General features: G+C 31.1%; 1 protein-coding gene across 4 annotated transcripts in view; it reads left to right on the top strand.

The window, feature by feature from the left end:
* Positions 1-21,752, top strand: part of LOC129965622 (NAD(+) hydrolase sarm1-like) — a 99,316-nt gene that overhangs the window by 51,817 nt on the left and 25,747 nt on the right. For 3 of the 4 annotated variants that reach the window (XM_056079678.1, XM_056079674.1, XM_056079677.1), the window contains exons 2-4: positions 14,918-15,229; positions 18,267-18,482; positions 19,432-19,539. In XM_056079678.1, the coding sequence (XP_055935653.1) occupies positions 14,981-15,229; positions 18,267-18,482; positions 19,432-19,539 (573 nt within the window). In that variant the 5' untranslated portion in view covers positions 14,918-14,980. Of the gene's footprint in view, positions 1-7,839; positions 8,058-14,917; positions 15,230-18,266; positions 18,483-19,431; positions 19,540-21,752 lie in introns of those variants that run through there. The other variant, XM_056079676.1, reaches the window with a different exon arrangement.

Below are 21,752 nucleotides of genomic sequence, written 5' to 3' on the forward strand. Positions count from 1 at the left end.
GGTGTCATCCTCGTTATTACACGATGGTTCAAAATTAAGAAATTCGTCCTTCAAACAACGTTTGTATTATTTCAAAATGGATCGTTAATCTAGCTAAACTAAATTAAATTGCGCGGGTATTCATATACATAAAACATGTAATTAATTACCTTTATATCGAATGTTCATTTTCTGAATGTTTTGTATTATGAATTTTTGTTATCTTATGATTTACTTATTGAATACGAAACCTCTAATTACAATTGCATTAATAGGACTTGATTCTTTAAACTTTTATTGGATAGTAGACCTATGCTGGTATTTTAAAAAAACTAATTAATTGCTCTTTGAAATGATTGAACTTTGGATCTTCCTCTTCTAATTGAACTGTTCTGAGATATAAAATAAAATGTTTCGTGGAACCATTCCAACTTTTAGAGCTTATTTCGCGAATTTAAACCGAGACGTTCATTGAACTTAAGGACTCAAAGGGTTGCGGAGGCAAGAAAGACCTCGTGCTCAAAAAACAGATGTGTCTAGATTTTTGCTCCGCTGACATTGAACCGTTTTTCGACACCTTCTCAATGTGGGTCATCTTTCGATCAAATTGCACTGCTCGGTTCGCCTTATAAGTGTTTTAATACACATGTGTTTTCCAGAATATTTATTTTTCTGATGGCATTAACTAAATAAGGAAGCATTACAAATTCAGCTGACGTGTAAAAAGATAGTTTTTTTTTTCTTTGGGACACAATATATTATTTCAATGAAAGCTATATTTTAAAGTGGAACATTTTTTAGCTATTTTGTAAAGTATTTTCGTACTGGCACTGTATTTTAATATAATTATCATAGGCCAACATATTATCTGTAAATTACACAATGCGACAAGTAGGATTAAAAATCATGCAAAATGTTTTACAGGGATCTTTGAATCTGAAACTATTAAATATGTAATATATTTATTACTTGCAAACGTAAGTGTTTACTAAGAAAATGTTCCTCAAAATTTATTAGATTCTTAATTTAAAAGGTGATCAAAATTAAAAAAAAAATTGTTTCGATAATTTCGAAGAAGGCATTGGAAAATGTCTTTTTATACCACTTTAAAATTCAAAAAATTAGCTTTTCGGATATTAATTTTTATTTCGGTACAATTTTTATAATTTTATAATTTAATTATAAGTAATTATTAATTAATATTTATTATAATTTATAATTAATTATTAATTAATATTTATTATAATTTTATTATAATTTATAATTATTAATTAATATTTATTATAATTTATAATTAAATTATAATTTTAATTTTTTGGAAATATTTTGAAATTTAAATTTTAACAATGCTTTATTTTAGTAATTACTTTTATTATTATGCCGGGTTGCGATTATATTAAATACGTTTTTTTGTGTCCATTATTGCTGCTGTTATTTAATTGATGGCGATTTTTTTAAATAATATCCATACAGCCACGAAAAATAAAACTTTATCACGTTACCAAGTTTCTATATAGAAATTCAGATCATTTTTAACTTTAAAATATAATAGTTAAAAATTAGTTATTTTGTTAATTATTTTACATTAAGAATAGATTAACTTTCAACAATTTATTCTTTTAATCATTTCTATTATTTTAATTATGATTAATTCCCCAGAAATATTAAACTGATTCTTTTAACTGAAACATATAATAAATTAACATGATTGTAGTTGATGTAGTCAAACATTTTTAATTATAAATTTTTTGTTTTTTTAAATACAACAATGCGCTTGAATCATGTATCCATTTGCAGAATTTTAGGCATTTAAGCTGGAATAGTAGTCAATAATCCTTTGGATACGCTTAAGTATCCTAGATATCCTAATATTCGTATTTGGATTGAAATATGAATTAATGCTCTTAATAAGATATGGTATCTAACTAGAAAGTAAAACGGATTGGATTAAGGAGTTAAAGGCTATATTATAAACTAATCTCTTTTAGCGACTTAAAAATGGCTTATTATAAATTTGAAGAGGGTGTATCGCTTCATGTGTCATTCACTTCATCTGATCATGACTCAAAAATATAAGATCCGCTAGGAATATAGATGACCGCTAGGATTATTAGTAGATTTAATTTCAATTATATCCATCAGATATAGTTTAATTTTCATGATTCTACCATTAAAAAAGAAGTTAGTCTAAAGAAATCGATATTTATGTCTTTCGAACTTTTTTTTCGACTTTTGCGATAATGAAATTTCACTTTCTGATTCCTCAGGTATTTAGCGGAATCTTTCTTCCTTAGTTTCGAAAACAGAAGATAGTCGTGGGTTTCAATATTTCATGAAACAAGGACAATAGTTTTGAATTTCATTGCAACAATTAAATTTATTGTTGAAAATAATGCAAAAGTGTCTATCTTATGTAATGCAATTAAATTGGCCTCTTATAAAGATATTTTTAAGGATAAACTCTAAAACAATGATTAAATTTACGTTGTGTTGTAATATTTTCTGGAATTATTGGGAAAAGGCATAAGAAAAATTATTAAGTAAGGTTCTAAAGTCCTAAATAAAAGAAAAAAATTGTAATCTATGAAATGTCAAGTCAAAAATCTGTCAAGTTTAATCGTTTGCACTCGGAAAAGTAATTCGATGCATAATTCAAGTATCGAATTACTTTTACAAGGATTTATTTATTACTCAGAAAAATATATATTATTGTCTCCATCTTCCCTCCAAAAAAAGCTAGTCTATATCTTCTTACCCCTCTATAGGTAGTTTAAAACGATGCACCGTCTTGAATGGTGCCTGAGAGGGACCATTCGAGTTCAAAGGGTTAATAGTTGTAGATCAAATGGTATGTCCGGAAGAGCGCGCGCACACACACTTCATTGTTACAGATTAAGCAGTATTCAAATAAGTAACAATATTGATGAAAGCAGAATTTTTTATAGTAGCATAATAAAATCACAGCTTTTTTCAGAAAATATAGATCATTGATTTTTTTTTCCTAGGCATGATAAAATAAAATCCCTTTCAAATCAAAAGTTTGAAAAAAAAAAACGAAAAGTCAGAGAAATCTACCCTTATCATAACGCGCTACGGCAATCATTGTTTTCCCATTGCCAAGTGCCATTTTTCCAACGCGCTATGCCGAGCGCCAACTTTCATTTGCAAAGGATGAATCTCGCTTAAATCTGCTTCGGGATCCGTGGCTCTTGGCTCCGTTTAATGTTCCACTTAATGCTGACTGCGGCACTTGGAGTCGGTCCAACGCACGCTTCATGATAAAAGCCAGAGCTCTCGACACGTTTGCTTTATCATCCAAAGTGGTGTGTAAGAAACATCCAGTTTGTGGTCGGCTCTCTGTAAAACTAAGGAGAGGGAAGGGATGGTAATTATATCTGAATAAAGAAATGGTTACTTTCTTATCCGGTTCCCTTTCTTGCTGTGAGTGATAGGTGTGGGAGAAATATTTATTCCTTTGAATTCTTATTGGAATATCGTAAAATATGTTCTTCAGACTATTGGCAACTACACATCAAGAATATTTGTTTACACATATCAATGTGTTCTTTTTATAAGATGTAACTTTATTATATATATTATATATATAATATATATTTAGCTGAACAGCGATGTCATGATGAAGAGGTCTGAACTAGTATCCTCTCCCCCACCCCCAACTTTCGCATTCACACTAGTGAGAAGATATTTGGCCCCTAGTTGATTTGTATACACCGGACTATATGTAAATCCACATTAAGAAACGGATTTAGAACCTGGAAACTTCCGGCTCTGGAAACGAGACCTTATAATCAGATTCCCTACTATTCTTATTTAGAACGATGTAAAAATTGCCTCATGCGTCATTCTCGTCATCTGAGCACGATTCAAAAATACAAGATCTGCTCCATAATAGCCTGCCTCAAAATGAAACATAAATATAACTGAAATGTATTATGTCACACTAAACTGAATGATTAGCTTTATTTGCATAAGTGATGATAAAGGAGGAGAAATCGGTCCAAGTCTTGTGGCGGGGGGGGGGCTTTTTTAATTTTTCTGTTGCGATACTTTTTAAAAATAAAAGGTAAAGCGAAGGTAGACACCCATTGATGATGTATCCTAAGGGTTATTAATTTTGATATGAAATAAAAATTGGCAAAATAGGACCCGTTGTTGGAGCTTACGGATTAATACTTGGTTTTTAATTTTTAAAAAAAATCATTCCATTATCTAGGAAAGACAGTCCAATCAATTAAATTTCGAATTTATGGAGATTCATTTGCCGAGATCTATTTATTAAATTTAAAAAAATTAAACCATGATACAAATGTTGCAAAAAATTATGATCTCGCAACAAGATATTTTTTTACAAAGAATTTATAAAACCAAATAGCTATTTAATACAATATTACAATTCAAATTCTTTTCAATTCAGTGACGCATAACGGAAAAATACGCGATACGATAAGAATACGATGTGATCTCTGAAACAAACAAAACAAGATTATTTATGAACTTTTGGCGTTGTTATACACAAAGAACTGTAAACAACCATTATAAATTGAAAACAGTTCCTATCACTATAATTAATGGAGATAATTAATTAGTGTATTTATTAACTCTTTACCAATCTTAGAAGGAATCATATGGAATTCATGTTTTATTTTGACTGTCTCTATTTAATATTCAAAATTATAGTTGGATGCAGTGGAGGTGATCTATTTTATGCTCTATTCTCTGTTGTAACTGGTCTTATCACTGGTTTCTTCCATATTTTCTGGTATACTCTTTAATGAAGGTGTTATACCTTCTCTTCCTGTGCATAAAATTATGGAGTCTGTGCAAAGCCGTGAACACCACGAGTGCTCAGATTTTTATATTCAGAGTCTCACACGTGAGAATTATGTGCATCGTTGTATAGTAAAGAAACTCTATATTTTAACTGCATGCTATTGGCGAAGAAAGAATATCGACTTCGGCCATTTTTTTTTAAATTTGGCAATTTACCCTTGGTATGCGATTAATGTATGTCAAAATATCGAATATGTATTTTGGAACGCATTTTTTAGATATATATCCAAAATTTACAAAGAACTACATCCATAGCAAATCGTTGTTTTATCTTTATAGTGGTGCTAATCCTCTTTGATATAAAAATTACAAATACTTTACTCATATACTAATTATATAATAATTATCGATAAACATTCATTTAATGCGTTAAAATTTTGAATTATTTTTTAAAAAATAATTAATTAAAAAATGAATCATTATTTAATTAAAAATTAGTTCTAACTTAATTTTTTTTGTGACGCTGCGAGATTTAAAAATTGTTTGGCCTAACTCATATTCAGAATTTTAATTAAAAATAAAGTTTCAAAAAACAAATAAATCTTGTAAAACATTTTATATAAAAATATTTTTATATAAGAATATAAAATATTTTTTTTTCATTCCGTTCCTTTATTTGCTTATTGACATTTTGAAGTCTATGAGTATTAAATATAACTGTCTCCTTCACACAGAGTATTCCGGCCCCGTAAGAATCAACAACTGATTTGATTGATATTATAAGTTTTATTATAATTTATGCGCATACAGAACGGATACATGATTACTCCGTTTTGTAATAAGTATTTATTACAAGTTATTTCAAATTTAGATCATAAATATTAAATGCTTAAGTAAATCTATAAAAAAAGACTGCTAAAGTTCTTCGTAAAATAAAGTTGCAATACAAATATTTTCGTGTATTTCATTTATAAAAAAAGTTAATATTAAATAAAAGAAATGAATAATGTAAACTATTGGTGAATCAGTCGCTACTTTTTTAATATAAAATATGTTCTAATTATATATATTATAAAAAAATTTTAATTTTTTTTTCAAATAGCTGAAATGTTTTCATTAATTTTAAAAGTTATACTTTAATTATGATGGCGAATAAAATAATTTATCGATATTTCAAATAGAAATATTTTAATAAGAAGTAATTTCTAATTTATTATTTTAAAAACGCATATTAAAAAAAAAGAAGCATTTTAGCAAAATCTCTGCTGTTTTAGTTTACTTAAAGCACGTTCCTGTTTAAAAAGATAATATTCAGTTATCGTTTTTGATAAAATCACCATGATACAACGAAAGCAAAAGGATGCAATTTATGTGTGTAAGTACATTTTGGACGTTTGGTAAAATCCAAAATGTGTAAAATTTATCTGATTTTGAATACAAGTGGAATTTGTTTTGGTTTCATTTGATTGTAAATTTTGCTATAAGAATTTTTTTCATATATTTTCATAATTGTTTGAATACAAAATCCCATCTCAAAACTTCATGAGACACAAATGACTGTGTATTTATATTAATTACATAGTATTTTATTCGTTTAAAGTCATTTTTTAAAAGTCCTAATGCATTTTTAATAAATTTCATTTTTTCAATTAATAATCTGTCTGAAAATATCGATATTTAATGCTGAGGATCGTCTATTGAATTGAATTTGGCAGAAAAGTGCTGGTAATCTTAATTTACTTGTTAAATTTAAGCTGCTGGAAATGGTGCTTCTAAAATCTAGACTACTACTGCCATGGTTTTCATCAGTCCCATTAAGAAAATAAATATATTCAGTATAAGAATTTTGAATTCCTTTATTTATAATTAATATTAACCATGACAACAGCATCAAAACCAGATGAATGATTGAAAAGCGAATGTTTTTGGCGTAACGTTTTCAATCAGTTCAATTATCTGCAAAACTTGCTGCATCTTAAAAAATCATAGTTAAAAGATTATTTGAAATTAGTTTCTATTTAATTGAGACTGTTCCTTTTTATAGAATCTTTGGGTATTCGAAATGGACCTTCATCTTCTTACATCTGGGGACTTTTTTTTCAGGTTATTTAAATTATCTTGCGAAACATAATTAAATTTAAAGGTCAATATATAAGATTATCTTCGATACCAACTTTCTGCATGTGTTGAAATTATTTTAAAAAGATCCACTACGGCTGTTGTTTTTTCCTTGTTGTTGAGCATTATGAAAGAAAGGAGGCCCTTTCCATTATAAGTTAGCAAGCAGTTAAGGCAGCTTTAAAAAGAGCGCGTCCCACACACTTGAGTAAAATGTGCCGACAAGCTGACTGGTGTAGCTTTGCTGGCTCGGTTCAATTTTTCTCCCAGACTAAGCACTTGCTTTCTAAGTTGCTGATATTTTCTTTAACTCAAAACAAAAGAAATAGAATAGTATTGTGAGCACAAGGTTGATATTTATTCCATTGACAAAAGGGACAAACTAGTAATTATTCTACCGAAACAAACATATAAATTTTTAAATCTCATCCAAACATACATATTTTTTAAATCAAGTTTATAATCCTACATTTGACGTTTGTTTCGTCAACAAAGAAACTGCTGAATCATTTACGACACTTAATTGTTCCAAATTAAAAAGATTGCCAGACATCTTTAGTGGAAGCCAAATAAGATAGAGGAATCGTCATCTATCGTTCTAAGTTTACATTTTAATTTCGTCTTCGAGTACCTTGTGACAACCATAACTTCACCTTGAAACAAGCTTCTGCTTACCCTTACGACTAATCAGATGATTTAGAACAACATCCCCTTTGTCTTTGATCTCCAATCCTCAAAGAAACCCACCTTAGATAAGCAGAAAACTGCGAATCGAAGAATCTAAAAGCAACACAGTTAGCAGCGTTGATCTGTTACTAGTGCCATCAAAAAAGAGTAAAAAAGTGGAAACTTTTCCCCTCCTACTGGTTGTTATTATTTTAGATCTCTCGGCTTCACAACGTCGTCACCAGCGTTGTGACTTACCTTTTCTCTTTATCCGAGTGATGGTTTCTTCTTTTAATTTTTCTTTTTCTTTTATTTCTTTTGCGGTTGCTCCCGTCACGGGACATCTTTATTTTTGCACGGTTTAAGGTTTTGCGAGGACCCTTGGCGCCCAACACCCTGCAAAGGGTACGCAGAGAATACACTTGCTCGATGTTGCTGTTGAGCAAATGTTGGACGAGGCCACGTGCTAGAGAGAAGCGATGGGAAACAAGCACTCAAGAAAGGTCAGTCCCTTTGGTCTGTTTTTTTTTTTTTTTATGACGCCAGATGACAAACAGCTGGTAGAGATATGACAGCTGTCTTTGTTTTAAAGTTAATGGACCTCGGCCCATGCAGATTTCTTTGTTTGCCGCTTGATATATTCCACTGTGAATATTCATCCGATAATCCAAAGATACTTATTTCGTTATTTTTTTCTATTTTAATCCTTTGTTGTATCCAATTAATTATGATTATCACTTTTATACTGTGATTTTTGATCGATTCATTTCAATCTCTGTGATCGAGATATCACTCTTCAAATTGAAAGATTTTATTCAAATGATGATTGAAGAGGAGCGTTTTTCTTAGTTAATTACTAGGATTTAAAATCGAGGTCGTACCTCTTTGTTTAAAACTCTTAACTGCAGTTAACAGTCAAATGCCAAGGCCTCCTTTTGTTTGTTGTAAATGATTTTCTCCTTGAACAGAAAATAATTATAGGCGCTTGCGAAACTTATTTATTTAATTGGGATGTGGTAGCAAACTATTGTTGGAACCGTTTTAGGGACATGATGAAGAGAATTAAAAGTAATCCTTTATTTCTTAAGTGATAATTTTTGTAAATTGATTTTTTTTAAAGTGATGGAATAAAAGATTTACATTAATATTAATTAGTTATGTTCCGTTTTATTCATATTTATTTCTGTTATTTAATATAAACCATGTAGTATTTTGTTGCTATCAATTTAAAATTACGAAATGATTTTCTATATTAACATTTATTTTTGACTTTAAATTACCTTTTTATCATTGGCATCATTACAAGAATTTTCTATAATAATGCTTTATCAAAGCAAAGATCATTTGTATTATTCGGTTTATGTTTATTCTTTTTTGACTGCAGATAAATTTTTTCTTTGATAAAGAATTAATTTCAATACTTGTATGTAGTATTAAAATGTAATGTTCCTTCTATATTAAAGTAAGCATTTTCTTGGTTGTGTGTATGTGAAAAAAAACCCACAAAATATAATCAAATAATATAGAAGAAATTATCATACCTTGAATAACTTTTTTAAAACTAATCATGTGCATTTTTACTTTAGTTATGAGTATCCGATGCTATGTATGTAACACCTATACAACTTTAGTTTTCACTCTCAATATACATAATCAATCACCACAGTCTATAATGCTGGGCGGCATGGTTTAAAATATCCATGTCCTTTTGATATGTATCATTATCAGATTCGAAATTTCAATTCCTGTTTGAGAGTCAAGCAATCGAGACAGACTTTTATTTTTTAAATTGACTGATTCATAAGTGTGTAAATAAAATCATTAATAAATATCAAAGGGCAATGAGCTGAGATCTGAAATGTTTGTTATTATATATTTATATTGATGGTGCCGAATGTAATATAAATATATGCAATACCGAACTGAAAATAATTGTTAATATTTTCTTTCAGTATTTTTTAATACTTTATATTCGGCATTGCATTTTTTTTTCTATTAGTAAATCTTTTTGTTTCAATCTGATTTTAGTGATTGGTTTTGATTTGATAGTTATGAATAGAAAATTATTATTTCCATTACAAGGAAATAAAATTTCTAATATTGCATATTTTTATCTAAAATGTCTGCAATAATATTTTTTATTCCTTAAGCGCCCTCCCAATGTCCATTATTTTCCACTACGCCTTTCATTAGTTTATCTACGATAAATCAAAACTGAAATGTTGCCAACAGGGTCCGTCTAGACAGACACATTCTTTAGTGAATTATGAATTTGAATCGTTCTAAAATTGATCACATTAACAATCGTTTTTTCTATCTTGATTAAAGCGTTATTCATTTGTCGAATTCATATTTCACACAGAAAAAGATCGGATTCCGCTCGAAACAAGTCCAGCAGCAAATTTCTATAGTCTGTTCGATCGTACATCTAGGTTTAAAAAATATGATATAATATGGAAGGTTAATTAAAATGTATTGCATGTTTTATTATTTGCTTCTAAAAAGGAAACGCAAGTTTTTTTTTCATCTAACGGTTTTATTAAGAAATTACCTTATTATAAACTTTCCTTTTAATTCTTTGTGTGGTGTGGTGGGGAGAGTGAGTGCCATCTCAGGTGTTCGCCCTCGTCATCTGACCGCGGTTCAAAATGGTGAGGTCCGTCTCAAAATAGCCCTAGTGTTGCTTTACAACTAAATTAAACCCTTTGATTCATTTGAGTTGCAATAAACTCAAAACTTACTTTGGTGGTCTCCCCAGAACTTCCCCGCATATTCCTTATGAAGGTATTGTATGTCTGCCAGTCCCGTAAAAAATTCTGGACCTTGGTCAAGGCTTATTTCCGGAGCGTATTTTTTGATCAGCGTTTTGCGATTTTGTATAGAAAAAAAAATCTCGATTATACATTTTGGACGCTTTTCTGTTGATCGATGGAAAACAACATTTGAAACGAAACTGAAATTTTAATCATAAGATCGCATACTAAATTTCATTTGTCTGCATTGTTGTCTTTGAGTTAGAACGCTTACATATATGTAAATGGTCAAGACAAACAAACGGTCAATCCTTGAATGATATTGGATTCAAAATTTGATACAGATGTGTCTCATTTTAGATATTAAAACAGTAAACCAAATTTGATACACCTGTAATTTTACATTTTGTAACTATCGTGCTTATTTGCACTGCAACAGATAGACAAACAAATTTCTTATGAATAGATTTCGTTCAAAATTTGATAGAAATCTACAAATTTGTACAAAGATCACATACCAAAATTTCAGCTGTTGAATTCATAGCTGGCGCAAATTATAGTGTTGTCAGCAGACAAGCATAGTTCTATAAATATATTTCATAGACGGATCTGAAACGTAGAGAGTTGTCGAATTCCAGAGTTTTAATAATCTTTTGACAATTACAATGCTTTGTCTTTGTGTACTTCATCTATGGGAAGATATCACTTTCCTCTTGAACTATTTTTTGAGAGAATTTTAGAAATCCACGAAAGTGTTGTTATAGCTTTATGAAGCTTTAAGATTTTCAAAAATCTTTGGTCTACACATAAATTAACACAGCAGGAATGGTCTTCCTAAAACTTTCTGGCATGCGCTCTAATGAAAGTGCTATCCAAGAGAAAGCCTTGCGTGTCATTGTGTGTTGTGTTGTGTTGTGACTTACGGCACTTTACAAGCCCGCTGGCAGTTATCTGTCAGCGATTTAAGCCGAGTGAGCGTCTCTTGTTTTTTCAGTAGAGCCAATTAGGTCCAAGAGTACGACTTAGCTACTTCATGCGTCACAGCTCTTTCTACGGGGCGGACTTCATTCATGCATTTCATTCACTCAACCATAGATCGTAATTTATACCTGAATCAGAGAAAGATCACCTCTGAACCAGTATTATACCCTGTGGTATTACCCTCGACATGGAGGACTTTGTGACCATGACAGATTTATACGTACGCCAGCCACTACACACACGGAGAATCTTTGTCCGGCGGGGCTCGAACTCGCAACTTAAGGAATGCGACGCCCTACCAATCGGGCTATCTCGATCTTGCGTGGTATTAGCGTACAATAGTTACGAAATAAAATCCTTTGCGGGGAATTTAGCATTTTTCTGAATCTATCGTAGGATTCTTGGCGAGTTATTTGGCGATTAATCCTTGGCATGCAGAAATAATATCCTAAAATCGATTTCATGTTTTAGATTTGTTTATATCAACAGATTGAAACTGAAATTTGACGCAAAACTACAGTGGTATAGTTAATATACCTAATTTGATATATTTCAAGCACAGATCGACAGGCGGTCAACCCCCTGTTGGATTTAACTCAAAATTCAATGGATGTCTACATTATACATGTTAAATCTATGTGCCGAATTTTATCTATTTAGTTCTATTCATTTTATAATTATCAAGTTAATCAAACAACTGGACAAGCACACTTCCCCACAACGAAGTTTACACAGAATTTGATAGAAATCTGCAAACATGGTGTAAAGATCATATACCAAATTTCATCCGTCTAGCTCAAAGCGCTTTTGAGTTATCTTTGTCACAGGCAGACAAACGGACAGATATTTTCAAAAAATGTGTTTTTCGAACTCATGGAAGTCTAAAACAAAGAGATTCTTTAAAATCTGGAGTTCGAATTTTTTGACGATTACAATACTTTCTCTATACTAAGTATCCGAGAAATTAGAAATAAACGAATTTATTGACAAAGAAAAGGACGGTATGTGCAAAGCGTGAATTTTGACCTTTTATTTAATTACATTAATGGACGTAAACAAGTAATTCCCAACGCAAGAAAAAACAGCCTTAGTATTCAAAACAAAAAACATCATTCCCAGAATTAACTTCAGTTTGAAAGTCTTTTCTTTAAGCATTCGCAGTTAAATTTAAAAATAACCGAAGTTTCCACTGTAGTATCTCGGCTGCCTTGGATTTTCTACAGTGATCATTTATTAATCAGAAAAAAAAAAAAAAAGATTCTTGCGATTCTTTTTTCTCAATGAATTAATAGATAAAACTCTAAAAAGTTATTTCAATTTCTTGGAGGAATCATAATTAATATTACAAGACATTTTTGAATATAAGATTTAGGATTACTTAATAAGACTTCTGATTTATTAAGGTTCACTCTTTTAAACCTAATTTGTCGCATCTATATTTTCCAGTTTCCTTTACTTTTAATCATCAGTTATATGTTTGAGTTATTATTATATCCGTTAACCACTTCCTGTAAAAGACTTGAAAAACTGTGTTTTGTTTTTAAAATATTATTTAAAAAGAGTTGTTTTCCAAATTTTCTGGATAAAAAATATATGCATTCAGGATTTAAGAAAGTATACTATGCCATCTAACAACTCTGTATGTATACTTAATGATACTGAGTATATCAGATAAGCATATAAAATACCACAACCGAAAATGAGCAAGCACGTTTAATAACATTAAATGAAAAATTAATAGTCACAATGAAGTTTCATTATTCTAATTTAAAAATGTATACTCATGTGATTTATGGAATATATGAAAGCAATTTATGGAATGTGTATAATACGGTGAATTATGAAATATATTATATGTAATAAAGTGATTTATGGAATAGATATGTAATGATAAATGTAACAAATTGGTGATTATGTATAATTACCAGTGATTGTTCATAATCGCTTATAAATTTAGTGGTGATTATATATGATCATCGATAATTATACAAAATCGCCAAATTAATCACATTTATCCTAATATACAGTCTGGTTATAATGGAACTTCCTCTGAAAACAGCATCATACAACGCAAACGGGTGAACGAATTGCAAAGACATTTGGTACATAGACTATACACGAGATGCGCTCGTGGAATTTCGAAAGAAAAACTTGAGTTCCAAAATGTCCACTAGAGGGTGCGTTTTCATGAAAAATATTAAATTTAACACAATAAACGAAATGGAATGCAGAAACAATATAAACATTTATTGACTAGTTTCTGATCACCTTGTCATCGAATCATATTAAGTAAAGGCAAGGAAAAATATCAGTACGCCGTTTAAGAAAAACAGTTCAGTTTGCAGAAACAAGAACAGATTAGGGCGAAATTGCACAAGAGGAGCAGTTGTTAATCGTGTCCAGGCTGATGTAGGGAAAGTTTCTAAATGTGACCACCCTCATTCACCTTCAAAATTTCAAGTCGGTGGACAGTGTGCTCAACAGCAGATCGTAACTGATCAGTTGTGATGCTTCGCACATGAAGCGTTATGGAGTTCTTTAAGTCATTCAACGTCGCAACAAGATACCTTCACAGCCGGAAAAATCGACTTAAAACAGGACAGCGACTGCAAACGTTTCTCACCCTAACCTGTTTCGCATAAAGCTTCCTCTTCTTCGCAAGTATAAAAATCTCGACATTTTTTTTCTAGAACTGACAACTTTTCCCGGTTTTACATTTTTTTACTCACAATTCTTTTTCTGGATTATTAAAATTGTTTCTGTATAAAATTAATATTTTTCCGGAAAAGGCGCCCTCTGGTGGACATTTTGGAACAAAATTTTATTTCTCAAAATTCCGTGAGCGGATCTCGCGTATAGTCTATACATCAAATTTCGTTGCAATCCGTTGTTGCAAACCAAATTTCATTGTGTTGTAGGATGCTGTTTATAGGGGAAGTTTAATTATAACCAGCCTGTATATTATCTTCCATATGATTGGTAAAAACATATATCATGTAAAAATCCCTAGCATGCGGTTAATAGAATTCGAAAATGGAATTTGTCTTTTAGACATATATTTCCTAACTGAAACCGAAATTTGATACAATTGTAGTCACAAAATCAATTACCAAATTTAATATATTTGATTCATTGCGTATTTAAATTATTGTGTACTGATCGTACTGATCGGCAAATGGTCAAGCCCTTGTTGAATTTGGCTCAAAATTTACTGAATGTCTATACTATAGACGTTGAATTCTTGCACCGTATTTTTTATAGCTAGTTTTCTTCGTTTTTTAGATATCACATTAACTTGTATTCGAACAGCCGGACAAACAGATTTCGTCTGTATGGGTTTTGTTCAATATTTGATGGAAATGAAAATATGGCGTGAAGACCATATACCAAATTTCATCCGTCTAGATCAAATCCTTTTTAAGTTATCATTGTCAGAGACAAACAGATTTTAAAACCAAAAGTTTGTTTTTCGAAGTTTTAAAAACTGGAGATTTGTCAAAATTTTGAGTTCGATTTTTTTTTTTCGGTGATTGCTATACTTTCTTTACTTCGTATACGATAAAGTAAAAAATACAGCCATTTTTAAACTAAATTTAGTGTTAATGAAAATGTCATTCTTTTGTTTGCAGCTTACCGATTCCCCCATCGAGTGGCAAAACGAGATTCAGACTCTTCAGGGACACTGCGCCGTGATGAGCACCGTGTCGCTGACCACTTCCACCTTTAGGGCCAGCTCGGATAAGCTGAGCGACAACGCCTCCACCTCGTCTTCCACCACTACCACCACCAAGAAGCAGCAGAAGCAGCTGCTCAAGAACTTCACCAGGAGCTACAGCTTGACTAGCAGCAGCTGCACCAACAGTGAGGACAACGCGGCCTTCAAACTATCTTCCGCTGATCGGAGATTTTCTTTCGACGATATTCTTGACGAGAAGGAAGAGGTGAGTTGAGATGTTGATAGCAGATATAATTTTACATATAATTTGATTACTTAATATACATTACCACTGATAGAAAAGAGGGCATGACATACTACTATTTTCAAATATTTCCAGGGCTTATTTTATTACGGATGAACGGTGCTGGTTCCTAATGTATTTTTGATAACTTTCGTATTAATAAGTAAATGTGGATTAAAAGCTTTCTTTTTCTACGTCCTCCAGAGTCGTTGTCTTTCCTTTTTTTCTCTCACTGTTCTTCTTCAGAGCTTGAGAATTGTCCTTAAGGCATATTTTTGATTCGAGGAAGAGCTCAATGGGGTGTGTTCAGGAGAATATGTTGATTATGGAAGTACTGAAATGTTATATTTTGACAAGTAATATGATATTGGGGCAAGTTGATGACAAGTGTGAACTTGTGCATTATAATGAGGAAGCATAATGATTAAGTCCTTCTACTAATACGTTTTACCGACCTCAGAGATGAGGATGAGAAGCTTCCGATATGGTGGTTGGTTCTCGCCACTCGGATGTGTACAGAAATGATGGGTCAGCTACCTAATATCGATGATGGGACTTTCCATGGGAAATCCTGTACCGTGGCCTGTGATGGCCCTTAAAACTCGACCATAGTTCCCGCCAGTGTTGCTTTCGAGACGGTCCGGGCAATCAGATTTATTCGAGTGCCTTAGTGAGGGTGAGAGTAGCCGATTATGCTTACATTTTGCAGAATTTTATAAATTTTAATCTCTTTAGGATTGAAACTTTTTCCGTCATTAAGCAATATGCATCCGATTGAAAGAAAAGGACCGAACAGTCATTACAGGGTTAAGAAATTCATCTTCAGCAATGGCAGACCATGATTAAAGAATTTCTTTGGTAGAACTCCCGTCTGATTAAAGAAAACATTACCATCGTTATCCTTCGACGGAAAATATCGGACACCTATAAGGCTGGTTACACACACAGCGTTTTTTTCCGGACATTTTACCGTTACCGCTCACAAAAATTGAAGGTTTATACATACGGCGGAAAAATTTTCATCACCAGTGCGATGTAAATAAAAATTTTTAAAACTAGATATTGCTACTACTGTCATTTCTAGACTCTCAAAATTAGATTTTTTTACGACTCCATCTATTATCTAGTAAGTACATATGAGAAAGTATAGATTTCCTATAAATCGTTTCTCTTTTTCTTCCAATAAATTAAAGTCATTACAAATTTCTATATAAATTTCATACTAAGCCCTGCGTTTCAGTCTTTTAAAACACATAAAACAGGCCTTTCTTGGATTAAAACAATTAAAATTTTATTATCGATTTTAACTCACTCATGTTCATCATAGATGAAAACCTATTTATGCTAAAAAATTTTTTTTGTTTCAAGAGGGAAAGCAAAACTCACTGCGAAAATGCAACCCTAGACGTTAAAAAAAAAGCCGTGTATGTAAGCTTGCATTTGATTAGGTGCGCCAGTACTTGGACTGCGACGATCAAAGTACCGTTGGCGCAAGTGGCAGCTGACGTCTGCACAGCATCCGCCAACGACAAATTCACCGCGCCTTTATTTTTCCGCCAAATGTGTAACCTCTCATATAATTCAATACACTACTATTGTTATGGCGGCGACGATGAATTAACTGCGTCGGAAAAATCCGCTGTGGGTGTAACCAGCCTTATTATACATGCTATGCGAATGCGTTGTACTTATTAGGACTGTATTAAAACGGTAATGATAGCCTATTGCATGACAGTTCTCGCTTGTTTAATGGGAAATATCCCCTTTATATTTGAGAATATTTTAAATGTTCTAGAATTTTTTGAACATAGAAGTCCCTAATGTTACTAATTTAAAAACTCAAAAAAAAATTTCTGTCTTTACAATGTTAAGTATGCCATTTTTTTTGTGTGTATTCAAGTGCACACTTTTTCCTTTAAGCTAAATTCTGAAATTTGTTAAAAATTAAATCTATTTTTAAATGATATCTAAATATTTACATTGGCAATAAAATAAGACTTAGTTGGAAGAGGAAAAGTAAAAATGGAGAAAAGTTTTTTAAAAAGTATGAAATTTCGATAGCCAGAGATAAATTACAACCTGTTAATTTAACTCTTTGTTTTATCTATGTTTCATTTGTCATTATAGCTTAACAGATTTTATAAGTTAGAACTGAATCATTCAGCAGCGTTATTACATTAATGCAAAGATTTCAAATATCAAACATAACAAGTTTGCCTACCAAGTACATAAACATCAAGTATAGTTTAGTGACATTCAAGTTTTTTAGAATCATGGCATCTTTAGAACCACATGATCTTCTGGTAGAATCATATACCTGCCCTTATCTAAAAGTAGTTGCAAGTTAGACATTTGTGGTGATATGGTGTATGTGTTTGTAAAATGAGAATAAAGGAAAAAGATACATCTAAATTTATAATTTGTTTATTATTTTATTTATTTAATAATAGTGTAATTCATGCTACTGGTTTCATCAAGTCTTCCTGTATCGCATCTAATGACTGATTCAAGACATTATCTTCTTACACAAGTAATAAAAATCTACCTTTATATATGTGTTCTACTGGAGCATTGCGTATTTGTCATAATCTTTCACTAGAATTAGCATTTCTGGTTGAGGACTTTCCCCCCCCCCCACTCGCGCAACACCCCAAGGACTTCTTTCGGGACTCGATGGTTACGAGGAACCAAGTTTGAAGACCATGCCATAGTTACTTATTTGAATTAGTAAAAGGGGTCATTTTTAAAACGAAAAGATGTTATAAATTAGATAATTGAAAAAATAAGCTTTAAAAGATTAACATTTCTTGACTTGGAACATCTAGAAAAGTAATTTTTTCTTAAATTGATTTCTTCAAAAATGATTATTTCAGCATTGTTTTCTCTTCTAACTACTATAAACCATATTTCATACAGTGAGCAAGCGCTATAGATTTTTTTAATGCAATGAACATTCGATATTTCTATAAATGTTCACTACCGGAACATAAAGCCTTTTAAAAGTCAAAATTTGTTGCAGGACTTCAAACCAGAGAGGACTTCTTCCTTGTCCGAACTTCTGAATTCTTCCGAAGGCGACATTCGGGTGGAACATAAGAGTCGAGACTTTGTCCGTCAGTCTTCCCGCACGTCGTCGACAGAGACCATGTCTAGCGGCGAGAACAAGAAGTGCATCTTCTCCAAGAAGAAAGTCATGCACGACATCTCATCATCGCTCTCATCACTTTCAAAAGAGGTGACTTTCATTTTCAAATAAAGTTTATAAGTGAATGTGCTTATCTTATTGATATGGAATTTTCTTAGTTGAGGATTTAATATGCATACACTGGTGAAATCTCGTACCATGCATCTTTTTGGAGAATTGTGAGTTTTTGAATTTTCTAAGATTAGAAGCTTACTTGAGGTGCTTAATCACAGGCCTACAGGAAAGATATTTTCATGAATTTTTTTAAAATCATAATTATAAGGCATTCATTGATGTGACAGACCTTCCTAAGCTGCCTAAAATCAATTGAAGAATTATATTCGTTTCCCCCTTTAAGTATAAAGGATAACGTCTTCATGAAATTCATTTTCATTGGAATTCCTGGAGTGTCCTTGAAAACATTGTCTGGTCAGACCATTGAACAAACACCTATCCTTCTTTTAATTTAATTTTATACTGTTATTATACCGTTGAAAACTACTGTGGTTTATAAAAATCAAAATCTTATGCTTGGTTTTTTTTTTTTTGTTCTTGGAGACGTAAAATAATTTTGCCTCGTCCGTAATAAATAGCATGTTTTTTTCATTATCGAACTAAATTGTGAACTGTTCAGAATATTTCGTTAAAATAAATTTAAAAAAAAATTGAATCAAGCTTTAACCACAGCACTAAGAAATGCAGTGTTTTACAGCTTTATGAGCAATTTAAAAATACTACTACATGCTTATTATAATATGTTTAAATTTTCTTATTTCATATTTTGCTCGCCTTTTATTTTTTTTACTTTTTACAATTAATATGCTTCTTTTTTCATTTTCTTTTTGATTCAGATGACGATTTCGTCTAAATTTTCTCACAATTATTATGAATCAACTAAATTATTTTTAATATAACGTGCCTAAATTAATTTTTTTAATATTTTGCATGCATTTTCCTTTTTGCTTTTAAAAATTTATTTTGCGTTTTTATTTTGATTCAGATGACAATTTCGTCTAAAGCTTCGTGCACGAAATCGTCTCAGTCCGCTCAAAATCTTCACCAAGCGGCAGTGAACGAAACTAAAGGAAAGACATGCCAGATGTCCATGGTAAAACATTTTCTTGAGTTTTTGTATTTATTAACTAACAGAAGCGACTACTTTAAATTCAAATTTTTTTAAACAAAATACAATTATTTTGAATCAATAACTGAGCTTGTACTGCGCAACTTTATATACCTATATTTACAACTTATATTTAAGAAAGCAGGGACACATGTGCTTGAAATGACATGGGGTTTTATTGCAACCACAAAAGTGCAAAAAATGGCCACTAGATGACTCTTCATATGGATAACAAAAGCAATAATTAGTAAAATAATTGATTTTTAGCAAAGGCCATGTTCTTTATATCAAATACTCAACATGTCGATCGTCATTGGCCAATAATACCAGTAGTCGAAGAACAATGTTGTGTATATGTGTAGGTATGGTGAGAAATTGTCGAATGTTATCTTTTTGCATCCCTAATGAGGTCGGACGATCGTGGTAGACTTGTGGCTTCAGGTAGCCTCACAGCCAACGTCATGCAATGGGGTTTCCACGACAGGTGTAGGATTTCGGATAGTTTAAATTCTGCAGTTGTGGGAGTTGACAGATCCTCGTAGTGCGAAATGGGCTTACACAACACGTTAGACAAACAATCATCATCTTCCCCCATTTTTTTTTTTGCACTCTTTCAGTTTCAATAAAACCTCATGTCATTTCAAGCATGTATGCCAGCTTTTATCTCTCTACTTACATTATTCCGTTAATTTTTGAATTTTCAAATGTTTAGAGACTTTTGAATATCTTATATATAAAATTGATTTTTTTTTTTAATCGGAGTGAAGCGATTTCCGCTGGAATTGGAAAACTGCATTGTGAGTGTAGAACAGAAATGCAGCAACTGACTTCGCATTCAATTTTATAGGATTATTATTTATTAAATTTTATAGGAGTCAGGCCTTTTTTATTTTTAATTGGAGATTTCATTAAAGGGAATAAAATGTTATTTGCAGTTGATCTTTTTCATTTCTAAGATCATTCTAGTTCATGTGCTTCAGAATGTTTGATCAAAGCTTGCTCAAAAAGCAAAATGCTTTTTCAAAGATTAGAAAAATTCCCTTGTCCTTTCAAAAACTGTATTGACAGACCATATTCTAAAGGGTATTGAATCAATCATACTTAACAGATGGGATGAGTTATTTCGCAATGATATCCAGATGTTATTGGGGTTCATTGTAGTTTTGTTGAATGGACATCAGGGGCCTTTTATCATTGATAGAATTAAATGTCTTTGATATGAAATGGGATGAAAATTCGGATTTTTCATTAGGTTATAAGTTTCTGAAATATTTCAACCAATACACACACACACACACACACACACACACACACAAAATCAATTTTCTATCAAGTTAATTATTCTGATATGAAAAATGCAAGCCTTTTAGATGTAACTTTTATTGATAATTTAATTTTTGAGTTTCATATTTCCATTATAAATATAAATAAAACTGCTTATAACTTTTCTACAGCTTGCATCTAGAAAATGATCTTTGTAAATACAGCTTTTCGTATGAATACGCTAAATGTTCTTTTAAAATTAACGATTAAAACAATCAATCCAATTCAAACATTCATGGTAATAATATGAAATTAAGATTTATTAAAATTAAATCAGTTTTCCTTCGAAATATTAGATTAATTTGAATGATAGAGATTTAACAATTGAAAAATAAATGAAATTATAAAATATTGAAATAATGTAATTAGATTTATTTCTTCTAGCCTATTTTTTTATTTACTGAAGAAAGATTTTTTTCTGCAGACATTTATTTTCTTTTAAATCTTGGAAATGGATTCATGTAATCCTTTTTTAAATTTCAACAATACGGGATTTTAGCTTCCTAGTTCTTTTAATATGGATCAGATATTTTTTAGGTAGCAAACATTCTAGTTTTTAAAAAAATTCGGTATCCAAGCAATATATTGTTTTACGATATATTGCTTGTACTGTATAAAAATAGCAATTCCTTAATAAATAATTTCTTAATTTTTCCCGTCTTATTCTTTCTTCTAAAATTACTCATTAAATGAGAAACATTAATTTTTAAACGCATTTTTTAAATATTTTTAAATGTATTCTGAAGTGTACATCTTTCATTATATAATGATTAAAATAAAGCAGAAAGTTTATGTAAAAAAAGGCTATACTATGAGGTAGATAATTTCGCAAAATCACGTAAGTAGATAAGGGCTTTTGATAATATACTGGAACA

This window comes from Argiope bruennichi, chromosome 4, assembly GCF_947563725.1.
Source record: "Argiope bruennichi chromosome 4, qqArgBrue1.1, whole genome shotgun sequence".
NCBI classification, from domain to species: domain Eukaryota; kingdom Metazoa; phylum Arthropoda; class Arachnida; order Araneae; family Araneidae; genus Argiope; species Argiope bruennichi.